Raw genomic sequence first — 12,185 nt, forward strand, 5'->3', positions numbered from 1 at the left:
TCTATCCACTGAGCCAAATCAGCTACAACAATAGCTATATTCTTACAAGAATGTTATATTATATAGTTTGTTACATGAGTCTTTCTCCAGTTATCTGTATTGCTTGGATCCAGTATTGTGTAAATCCAGGGATTATCTGGTTTCCCATCTCATACTCCTCTTCGTGTTGAGGATCCAGGAATTCTTTCCCCTAAAAGTTTTATCTTCTCCCCATCTGGGCCTAGATTTAGACACAGATCCTGTAACCTCCATGTCAGCAATGTTGCTGGGTTGACCTAGTTTGCTTTGTCCAGGAAGTGACTCAGACACAGACTCACTTAATTTTCTTCTGGGATTGCACGATCTACGGTTTACAATTTTCTCTTTTTAATCTTTCACGGTGTGCTGCATACACAGCCTGGCATAGGGTTACAGATTCAAGGGCGAGGGATGGGGGTGTTGGCAGGGAGTCGAGCTTCCCCTCCTGGCTTCTAGCCTTCTTCCCATACCGTTTCCTTCTCGCTGGGAAACCCGGGCTCTGCCGACCGGAATAGGTGCAGGGATGAAATGCTGGAGGTGCAGCCCTGGGAAGGAACTTGGGTTTACCACCCAGCCTCCGGCAATTGAAACTGGGTGTGTCACCATGGAGATGGGGCCGGCCTTCGTGCGTGGCTGCCATTGGCTGGGCGCTCCCGGGCTGGGGATATAAGCCCGCGCCCAGCTCACAGTGCTGAACCGGTGGCGGCAGCCCAGCTCAGCGGAGCAGAACCCTGCGGAGAAGGGCAGGCTCCCCGAGAGAGCCGAGAGCGCGTCCACGGCACCATGGAGGAGAGCCGGTGAGGCGGGCACCAGGCCCGAGGAACCCCGAAGGCCCCTGGGGAGGGGAAATAGCTGTCACCGAGCCCTGGAAACTTGGCACTCCGAACCCAGAGGTGGCCGGGAGAATGCCCTGAAGATGCAGAGGCCTGGCATGGAGCCGGGTGCCAAGGACAAATTGGCAGGGCAGTGTGGGGCGGCTCGGGCCGGCGGAGGCGCACGTGGGAACAGAGCTGAGGAGGCGCCGCTAGACCAGGGAGGGACCGGTTAGCACCGAGGAGTCTGTGCCAAAAGGAAGCCCGCGTCTGTGCAGGCGCGCGCGCGCCCACACGCACGCACTTTTGGGGTGTAAGTGTAGAGGGAGGCATGCCCCCATCCCCATGTGCTCTTCACAGACTCCCTTTCTAGTGTCTAGGTAAAGCTGCAAGGTAGTTTTTGTGCCCGTATCCTGAGTTCCTCCTTCAGAGGAGATACCGCTCACGCCCCTCGCCTACCCAGCCTTTCCCTCCAAATTGGAGATTCAATTAAGTTGGGGGACGGAGTCTCCAAGGAGAAAAGGAAATCTTTATTTGTTGAATTGAGCAACAGACCCTGCCCACTTACCCCCACCTCACCCCTTTGAAAACCCTTCTCTTTGCTTTGTTTCCAGCTTTGTTTCCTGGGCTTTTGGATGCCCAGGGCTACGGGGTGTTCTTGGGGAACGGACGGCCAATGAGGAAGTCCTGTAATCTGCAGCTAGTTATGCCGGGTGTCTAGGTCCTACTTCTTTCGTTTCCTTTGCCCCTTCTGGGGACGCTATCTGATGAACTTTTTGCCATCTTATTGCTTCTCGTCTCCATCATCTCGTGGCCTCAGCTCCATTGCCCTCGTCCCTGTCCCTGAACCTAGCTCCTTCCTGGTGTATTGTAGAGCCATGTTGTTTCAAAGGTTCTTCTTTTGAAGGATAGGATTTCCTCTAGAGAAGCTTCCTTGGTTGTAATCAGCTCTGTTGCATCTCAGTTTGACTTTTTTTTTTTCCTTCTTCTTCCTCAATCTTTGATCTTTTCAGATGGGTGTGAGAATTGGACTGGACCTGTGAGAAAAATTCAAGGTTGATTGGGGGTGGGGGAGGGTCAAGTGTTCTGGGTATGTGTGTGTCCTTAGGTCTCTGAAGGGGCAAAGGACCTTGGTACAGAGAAGGGGAAATGGGAGAAGACTGGGAGGAGAGCACAGCAGGGGGGAAAGTGGGAGAAAGGCTGTGGAGCAGGAGCATGATTTATGGAGTCTAGGTATTTGGAGCTCATTAGCAAAATTAATTAATTTTCAAACTGAGCTGTAAGATGGGAGGGTCTCCTTGCCCTCCTTGATTTGATTATTTCAACTATATGTCTGTGGACCCTGATCCCTTTATGTCTTGTAAATCTTTGTCACAAGGAGAGATAGTAAATTTGAAAGTGATACAAAACTTAAGTTGGGGCTGGTGGTGGAAACATTACCGTTTGTCAGGCTTTCCAATGAATTTCCTATCATGCTTTCAGTGGGTGTGATTCAGAAAGGGGAGTGGGCAGGTGGGTGAGCTTAACGTTGCCTTTCCCGAGAGAGGCAGCTCTTCGGCTAGCTTCTCTGTCTGTCCCCTGCCACCTCAGGATACCTGCCAGCCTTTCTGTAGTAAAGGTCCTTAGTCTCTCATGCCCTTGGTATGGGAGCAAAACTCACCTTGATTTTTTCTTCTTTCCTAGATTCACATATGAAGATTGTCAACATACTGCAGAATGGCTTCTGTCCCGCACCAAACACCGACCTCAAGTGGCAGTGATCTGTGGTTCTGGCTTAGGAGGCCTGACTGATAAACTAACTCAGACCCAGTGCTTTGACTACAGTGAGATACCAAACTTTCCCAAAAGTACAGGTACTGGCAAGGAGAGAGGGGTGGGACTGAGGGATATTGATAGGATTTTTTTTTTAATCTTTATTGTTGAAAGTATTACATATGTCACCTTTTTTTCTCCCACTGACCCTTATACCCTGCCCCTGCACCCCCACCCAATGCCTCTACCACTCTTTTGTCTGTGTCCATGTGTTATGTATGCAAGTTCTTTGGTTGATCTCTTCTCCCCCCCTGCCCCCCCCCCCCCCGTCCCCACCCTTTCCCCTGAGATTCTACATTAATGGGATTCTGATGGGAGGGCTGTGCTTCTATGCCCAGGCCTTTATAAACAGGGGCGGGCCGTATAAAGCCCATGAAATCATTTGGTCTGGCCCTGCCAAGGCATTAGGGTGTTACTCAAATGTTTGGCCAACTCTGGCAGGCTAATTTTCAAGTCAATAATTTTGTATGGCCTCAAATGATGTTCTAAATATGCCAATGGCCCGGGGCAGAAAAAGGTCCCCACTCCTGCTCTATAGCATGGGATTAAAGACAACTTGTAAGAGTAGAAAACAAACCACTATGAACAGAGTGACTTTAGAATGAAATTCCCCTAGAAGGACTGTCATGATAGGGCATGTATGTGTCAGTGGTACTAGACGATGACACGTTTCCTCTGCTTTAATGACTCAGCCCTCCCTGAAGCTCTACGGCACCTCCCCTGTACACCCTGTAGTCACCACAGACATATCACACACCTACATCATCCCTGCAGCTTAAATGGAAAAAGCCTTGCTTGTAACCTCCCAGGACAAAGTCAGGCCTCCTCTGTCCTGTGTTCTCCTGCCATTTCTAATTTCCCCAGCTCTAGGATAAGGCACAGGCTAGAGCATAACAACAGATGGACACACAGGCTACCATGTTCTTGAAAACAAATATATAAATAGTCCATGAATACACAGAACCTAACACACTGGCCCTTTTGAGGGACGGAGGATAACATACCCAGCATCCTAACAGCAGCTGGAAAGCTCTACAGCGAAGGCTTACAAAAGGGCCACATGAAATAGAGGCAAGTTTCAAGCACAGTACAAGGGTAGTTTACTTGGTTTACTTATTAATTTTTCAGGTAATTAACTTTTATTGGTTAATATAATACTTCTTTGGGTTTCTGCCTTCCTCTTTTCCCTGGAGAGTTAGGATTTTTAACAGATTAAAAGAATGTTTTTATTGATTTTAGAGAGAGGAGAAGGGAGAGGGATAGAAAGATAGAAACATCCGTGGGAGAGAAACATCAATCAGGAATCAAACCAGTGACCTCTTGGTTCTGGGTCAATGCTCCAGTGACTGGCCACCTTGGCCAAGATGACTAACCAGGTTTTCCAGTTCTTTTTCAAACCCTTTGGAGCCAGACTGGGAAACCAGAGCAGGAAGGTGGGGGTGGGGGTTGGAGAAGGAAATACTAAAAAGAGAGATGGAGAGCAAAATTTTGTAAGGGAGACAGCAGTGACATTGGCTCCACCTGCCACCTCTATCTGCAGGGAGAAGGGCACTCTGCTAAGTAATAAGGGGATTCATTTTTTAAGCTTTATCAATTTATTACGTATATTCCACTTGAGTTTTCCTAACCTCACCTATGTTCTATTACTCGTAATTAAAAATAAATAAATAAACTTCTCTATTTCTATTGATTTTGTATAGAGAGGAAGGGAGAGAGATAGAGAGTTAGAAACATCGATGAGAGAGAGTCATCAATCAGCTGCCTCTTGCACACCCCCTACTGGGGATATGCCCACAACCAAGGTACATGCCCTTGACCAGAATCAAACCCGGGACCTTTCAGTCCCCAAGCCAACGCTGTATCCATTGAGCCAAACCGGTCTTGGCAAACTTCTCTATTTCTAAAGGTCTCTTAACACTCCCCCTTGATTTTGGTTCTTCTCCCAGATCATCCATTTTAAAAATATATATCCCATTGACTTCAGAGGGGAAGGGAAAGAGAGAGAGAGAAACATCAATGATGAGAGAGAATCATCGATTGGCTGCCTCCTGCACACCCCCTACCGGGCATTGAGCCTGAAACCCAGGCATGTGCCCTTGGCCAGAAATGAACCTGGGACCGTTCAGTCCACAGGCCGACGCTCTATCCATTGAGTCAAACCAGCCAGACAGACCATCCATTTTTTAAAAGATAACTTGGCCTTTTCATTAGAGGAGAAATGTCAGATAAGAAAATGGTAATGATGGTTATTACATCTGTGTGGGAGTTATTTTTGCATTCCCACGCCCGATCATGGGCATGTGTTCCCACAGGACAGTTTGGGAGTCCTCATGGAAAAGACTGTGTGTGGGTCCAAACTCAGCTCCTTGCCTTTATTTAGTAGTCTCTTTAGGAAGAAGAATATACTGTGAGCGTCCTTTCAGAAGTGAAGATGTATATAGTTTAGTTCAGGTAATACATAGGAATACATACTTTGAGAATTTTGGGAAAGTGGTCTATAATTATTGCATTCATTATTACCCACTAATTCTATTTTTTTTTCTTCTCACTTATTCTTTTACCATACGGCTTTCTCATTCTTTGGAAATTTCTTTAAAAAAATGTTTTTCCCCGCTGAAACCAGTTTGGTTCAGTGGATAGAGCTTCAGCCTGCTGCGGACTGAAGGGTCCCAGGTTCCATTCCGTTCAAGGGCATGTACCTTGGTTGTGGGCACATCCCCAATAAGGGATGTGCAGGAGGTGGCTGATTGATGTTTCTCTTTTATCAATGTTTCTAGCTCTCTATTCTTCTCCTTTCCTCTCTATAAAAAATCAATAAAATATATTTTGAAAAATGTTCCCCTTCCTTTGATAAATGTTCACATTGAACATTCTTACCCCCATAGTCCTAATCTTTGAATGTACTTAAATATTTATTTGTAAGTTTATTATTCATTTCTACTACCACTGACTTAAATTTATGAAAGTTAATGTAATAACATCTTCTTTTGCTTAATTATATCCTCAATTGAGTACAGTGAGTTGACTCATAGCAGTTACTCAGTGTTGTATGAAAACATCACTCCATTCATTTCCCTTTCTTTCTTTGTATTCAGTGCCAGGTCATGCTGGTCGACTGGTGTTTGGGGTCCTGAATGGCAGAAACTGTGTGATGATGAAGGGCAGGTTCCATATGTATGAAGGCTATCCATTCTGGAAGGTAAATTTGGGACATAAGTCTGGGTTGGATCTGAAAGAAAGGGAGAGAGCTCTCTATCCCACTTTATTGCCTAAATTGGTAGATTTTTGGTTCCCTCCTTTTATGATGTATGGCATGCTTATCTGAAAAATGGATTGGTGAACTTTTAAAGAACACTTTCTGATCTCTTTTTATTTTGCTTCCAAGGTGACATTCCCAGTGAGGGTTTTCCATCTTCTGGGTGTGGACACCCTAGTGGTCACCAATGCAGCTGGAGGGCTCAATCCCAAGTTTGAGGTTGGAGATATCATGCTGATCCGTGATCACATCAACTTACCGGGTTTCTGCGGTGGGAACCCTCTCGTAGGACCCAATGAAGAAAAGTACTTACTTTACTCCTTGGTGTATAGATGGGAGGTGGTGGTGTAAGGACTTGTCTGGAATTGAGGAGAGAGCTCATTGTCTTCCATTAATCTGAGATAATCCAACCTGTGCCGTAGGTTTGGAGTTCGCTTTCCTGCCATGTCTGATGCCTATGACCGGGAGATGAGGCAGAAGGCTCACAGTACCTGGAAACAAATGGGAGAGCAGAGAGAGCTACAGGAAGGCACCTACGTTATGGTGGCAGGCCCCAGCTTTGAGACTGTGGCAGAATCTCGTTTGCTGCAGAAGTTGGGTGCTGATGCTGTTGGTGAGAAGGGATACTTGGCTAGAGGCTTGAAGAGGGAGGGACCTGGCAAACTAGAGAAGGGAAGGAGTAAAAGGTTATAGACCTGATAGTGGATTGGGAGAAGATTTGACTTGAGAAAGATTGAGTTTCTAGAAAGTGATTTCTAGAAAGGTATTAAGGTGGTGAAGTTTGATGTGTTACAGCATCAAACCTCCCCACTCAGCATCAGGGGCTTAAACAGCTATACTGCTAATGACATATACTCGGTTTGGTAACTGTTTGTAAAGATTATTCTAACAAATGTCATCCATCGTCACCTTCTGTACCTCTGGCGGGAAGATGGAGCTGCATCATTTGAACTGACTTGGAAATTACCACAGACAGTTATAGATTAGGTTACACGGTGAGGAAAAGAGTCATTTAAGAACCCTGACACGTGGCTTTCCTTTCTCTCCATCAGGCATGAGCACAGTACCAGAAGTTGTAGTTGCAAGGCACTGTGGACTTCGGGTCTTTGGCTTCTCCCTCATCACTAACAAGGTCATCATGGATTATGAAAGCCTGGAGAAAGCCAACCACGAGGAAGTACTAAATTCCGGGAAACAAGCTGCGCAGAAATTGGAACAGTTTGTCTCCATTCTTATGAATAGCATTCCACTGCCTGACCATGAGACTTAACCAACCCCGGAGTGGCCTGGCTCTCAACATTATGGGACCCAAGTAGCTGCTACCTACTTTGGACCCTTGCTGTGGTGACATGCCTCTGGTGTTAGATAGTGGCAGAAAGGAGAGGAAGATCCCTATCCTTCACTTTCCCCACTTCTCCCACCAGACCCTTCTGGTGCCTAGTGCTCTTTTGCTCAACTGTCTTCTTATAACAGTAACTTCCATTATTTTCACTTTCATTATTTTCAAGAGCTGGAGCCCAAGCCAAACCCTACTACTCATCCACGAACGTTCCCAGGATTTGACTCGGGCTACTGACTTCGGCACAGTAATGGTTGCTGCTAGCTTTCTAAGGTAATGCTTTCACATTCCTGGGGATTCAGGTCTACCTCCCACAAAGCCCTGAAGACCACACAAGGACCAGCTCAGTATCTCTTGGACCTTAATACTACCATATTTTGAGAATAAAGAAAAAAGATGAAATAATTTATTTTTATTTTTTGTGCAATTTGGGATAAGGCTGGGGCACAGGCCAAGACTGGCATAAAAGGCTGCGAGAGCACATGTCTTGTGAGACTTTCAGCTTCTCAGCTTCTCTTTCTTTTCCCCTATTGCTGAGGACTGAGATCATGTATGTAAATTAAGGAAAGGTTAAAGAAAAGGGAAGATGATGAAAATAGAGGAAGTGTTAGAGAATGATAAGGAAGGGCTAACTTATGGTCTATCAAGGCCACTTCCCTCAGGCCAGTCTTGATCTATCCCTTGCCTTCTGAATGTTTTCCTGTTTATGCTCATGCATACCTGAATTATTTTACTGGTTTCTACTTCTGTTCCAGTTGCCAGTTCCGTGTTAAGCCCTAATTATATTTCCTCTTGATTTCCTTCTCTCCACTACTCTGACTTCTTTCATAAATAATAGCAACTGTACTCTTCTTCACTCCATTCTGACAATGCAGTGGCAAATGCCCCTTTATCTGCTGCCAGCCACTTCACAGCTGATTAGTTTTGTCAACCCCGGGTAAGTTGAGTTGGCTCTTACTCAACTTCTATTTGAGCACTTTCTTTTCCCCTATTGCTCACGTTCTGGGCTCCAGTCTTTCTCTTCATTTTTGCTTAGTCAGAACCTCTCTGTGATGCAGCAGCCAGACATGGCCCCCTTTTTTTGGCTTATTGCAGTTTGTGCTTATCAACTTGCAGTCAGCTGGCTGGCATGTTTGACAACCACGCTATCCTCCCAGCCTGATTGCCTTTTGAGAAAGGAGAGGGCTGGATGAGCCTCTAATGGTGACATTGCAGTTAGTAGAATAATATGGAAGAAGCATTTTGGATGGAAAGCTTTTGAAATCTCTCTCAAATTGTGTTAAATTAAGAATATAAAAATGGTCTTTTTTTAAGTGCCTATTCTTTTTTATTTTTCAATTACAGTTGACATCCAAAATTATTTTGTATTAGTTTCTGGTATATAGTATACTAGACAGACAGCAATAGAATTTATGAAATGGTCCCCCTGATAATTTAAGTACTTGGTACCATAGGTAGTTATTTATTACAATATTGACTATATTCCCTGTGCTGTACTTTATATTCTCATGATTATTTTATAACTACTAATTTGTACTTCTTTTTTAAAAAAATAAATTTTTATTGATTTCAGAGAGGAAGGGACAGGGAGAGAGAAATAGAAACATCAATGATGAGAGAGAATCATTGATCGGCTGTCTCCTGCATGCCCCCTACCGGGGATTGAGCCCACAACCTGGGCATGTGCCCTTGATCGGAATTGAACCTGGGACCCTTCAGTCTGCAGGCTAATGCTCTATTCACTGAGCAAGACCAGCTGGGGCCAACTTGTACTTCTTAATCCTTTCACCTTGTCCACCCAGTCCATCAACTCCCTCCTCTCTGGCAACCATCAAGTCTGTTCTTTGTATCTATGAGTCTGTTTCTGTTTCATTTGTTCATTTATTTTGTTATTTAGATTCCACACAGAAGTGGAATTTGTCTTCCTCTGACTTATTTCACTCAGCCTGATACCCTCTAGGTCCATCCCATGAGATTCATGCACTCGGGGTCCCTCAGCTGACCTGTACCCTCTAGCAGTCCAGGAGCCCTCAGGGGATGTCCCACCGATAGCCCTGCTGCGGAGGTGGGAGAGGTTTCCCGCCATGCCCACTGCACTCGCCAGCTGTGAGCCTGGTTGCTGTTCAGTTGACTTGCATATTACCCATTTATCATACAGGATAATATTCCATTGTATGGATACACCACTTTCAAAAAAAATCAAATGTCTTCAATTTCGAAGTGCCAAATTCAGCCCAAATAGAATGTATCAGTTTAGTAACCCAAGAGAATAAAGGCACAAAATCAGGGGAGGTAGATCTTGGAGGGACACCTAAAGGATTGTTCTTGGGGGGGAAAAAACTGATGATGAGACTATTCTCCAGAGGAGCCTGCAGAACGTCTGCAAAATGGACTGTTTTTCCTGAATCTCATGATAGGTATCAAAGCATGTACTCTCCATCAAGTTAGGCTTTCTTCCCTACCCTATCATGCTCATCTTTATCAACATCAATAATGCTTGTTAATCAGGTACTTTGAATAGAACATTGTCCGAAAAAACCTAATATAAATTGATAAAACAAAGTGCTTGCAATCTAGATGGGAGACAGGATATAGCCTGAATTAGTTGTGTCCTCTCTGCCTACTTGCAGTCTTTTCCTGTGTTATCTTGCCATTGTTTAGAATTGGCTTCCCCTTATGAACTTTTTTTTTTTTAAATCCTCTCCTGAGGATATTTTCCCATTGGTTTTTAGAGAGAATGAGAGAGATAGGGAAAGACAGAAATATTGATGTGAGGGAAACACATGGGTTGGTTGCCTCCTGCAGAAGCCCCAACCAGCGCCTGAGCCAGGGAGGAGCCTGCAACTGAGGTCCTGCAACCAAGGTACATGCCCTTCACTGGAATCAAACCAGGAACACTTTGGTCCACAGGCCAATGCTCTAACTGAGCCAAATAGAGCAATGATGTATGAAGAGTGGCATATCCTGGCTTGTGCTATAGGAATTCAGAGGAGAGAACCAACACTTGGGATGGGGAGTGGGGAAAAGATTGCTGACACTTGAATTAGGTCTTACAGGAAAGAGAGGTAATGCGGATTGGCAGAAGGTACTACGTGCAGGTGAATTAAGGAATGCTTAATCATTTAATAGATTGAAATAGTTAGATTGGAGGGAGCAGTGTGTTAACATAAGAAACATTCAAACCTGTGAAGAATTTTTGTGAGTTTGAGCCTAATTGTTGACAAATGTCAGGAAGCAGAACTCAATGGATAGAGATAAAGCTCTCCTAGAGAATGGCAGTTTTGTATCTTATACTATATTTTACAATCAAAAGGGGAGACGTAAGTGGGTTACATAAAATCTATTGATAGATTAGGGAGGTGGGAGAAAGCAAAGCAGGCAAACCTCTGGTTTGGATAAAAAAATAAAATGATACTTTTCTTACATGGTTGCAAGATAGTTACCAATCAACAACTAACTGAGTAACAATGAGGGCATTTGTGGTCTTCCGCAGAGCAATGCCTGTGCCTGGAGGGGACCAGAAAAAGGAAAATTACTTTGACATTCCAATGATATGTTATCTTAGATGCAAAAAGTTGATAGGCGGGCTCAGTTCAGTTAAAGATTGACCTTTGTCAGGGAAGATACTGGCCTTAAACATGATTAGCCACCATCACTGCTTTTTAGTTTAAAAAGTTTCAATTTTGGACCTTCCTTTTGGTTACTTTAGGTCTCTAAGTTTGCAAGTCTGCCAGGTAGGCCTTCCCTGAGTTAGGTAGCATGTGGCCCCTTTTTGTCCACACATAACCCTTTTGGTCACAAATCAATCCAAAGGATGATGTATTGATAACCAACCCTTTGGTTAGATTATGGGGTCCTATGGTGCTAGGAAGGCTCATTATTAGGAAGTCTCAATGTCAGCATTTGTCTTGCTGAATAGGGTGGGCCACTGGGGATGGGCAAGATTATAACCTTAGATGGTATTCAAAGTCGAATTATTATTATCCTATCTAATAAAAGTAATATGCAAATTGACTGTCACATCAAGTCATAAGATGGCCACCCCCATGTGGACACACAGGGCCACCACAAGATGGCCGCCACAAGATTGCCTGTAGGGGAAGCAATTGTGTGAAGTTAGGGGTAACCAGGCCAGCAGAGGAGGGCAGTTGGGGGAGACCCAGACCTGCAGGAGAGGGAAGTTAGGGGGGGACCAGGAAAGCTCAGAAAGAAAAGGATAAAATGGGGAGCTAAAAAAAAAAAATTATCTGTGTTTTTCCTTAGAAGCTTCTAATTTCCAAAATCAAGATACTCTTTCCATCATTCATTCAGTTTCATTTTAGAGCTGGCATTCTTTTTTAAAATTTATTATTTTTCATGTACCCCAAAACAACTGAATTTTAAAGTTATTTTCTGGTTAAACCTTCCCATTTCTGTAAAGCACTCACCAGTAAAGACTTCCTATCAGGGGTATTAATGAGGGCTGAGGCCTGGGAGTTTCCAACCTTGGAGGCACAATTTCTCATGTTAATTTTAGTTTTTGTTTGTTCGTCTTTGTTTTTATATCCGCAGTCTGAGCAACTTTTCGAGGGTTGTTATGTAGTGGGTCAAAATGTGCTGTTTATGGGTTGAACTCTACGAAGCTCTCATCCCTCAAGTCCCATTTTACCCTTGTATGAGCCTCAGTTTCTCTCCCAGCTGTCTGAAACAATCGGAAGGGCCTGGGGCACTGATTGACTAAAACTATGGCTGCTCTACTGGAAGAGCCAATCAGTTTAATTACAGTTGAGTTGAATTTCCATATGGGGCTCCTGCATGTTGTGAGGAATGACCTCTGACACCTCCACAAGGATTCTTTGTTGCCGAGGAACATCTGAGATTTGGGCTGGAGGGGGTATGTGCCCCTTTATCACTGGAGTTGAACGAATTTAGCTCATTTATACAGTGAAGAATTTTTTTGCTTAGACTC

The 12,185-nt window shown here is 44.4% G+C and overlaps 1 protein-coding gene across 1 annotated transcript; it reads left to right on the forward strand.

The window, feature by feature from the left end:
• The first annotated feature begins 658 nt into the window (after positions 1 to 658).
• Positions 659 to 7,642, forward strand: LOC118724284 (purine nucleoside phosphorylase). Its single transcript, XM_036447366.2, has 6 exons — positions 659 to 815; positions 2,514 to 2,683; positions 5,738 to 5,841; positions 6,028 to 6,203; positions 6,321 to 6,511; positions 6,951 to 7,642. Exons 1-6 carry the CDS (start codon positions 802 to 804, stop codon positions 7,166 to 7,168), a joined length of 873 nt encoding a protein of 290 aa, XP_036303259.1. The 5' UTR covers positions 659 to 801; the 3' UTR covers positions 7,169 to 7,642.
• The last annotated feature ends 4,543 nt before the right edge of the window (positions 7,643 to 12,185 follow it).

The sequence above is a fragment of the Pipistrellus kuhlii genome, unplaced genomic scaffold (assembly GCF_014108245.1).
Source record: "Pipistrellus kuhlii isolate mPipKuh1 unplaced genomic scaffold, mPipKuh1.p scaffold_m20_p_1, whole genome shotgun sequence".
NCBI classification, from domain to species: Eukaryota; Metazoa; Chordata; class Mammalia; order Chiroptera; family Vespertilionidae; genus Pipistrellus; species Pipistrellus kuhlii.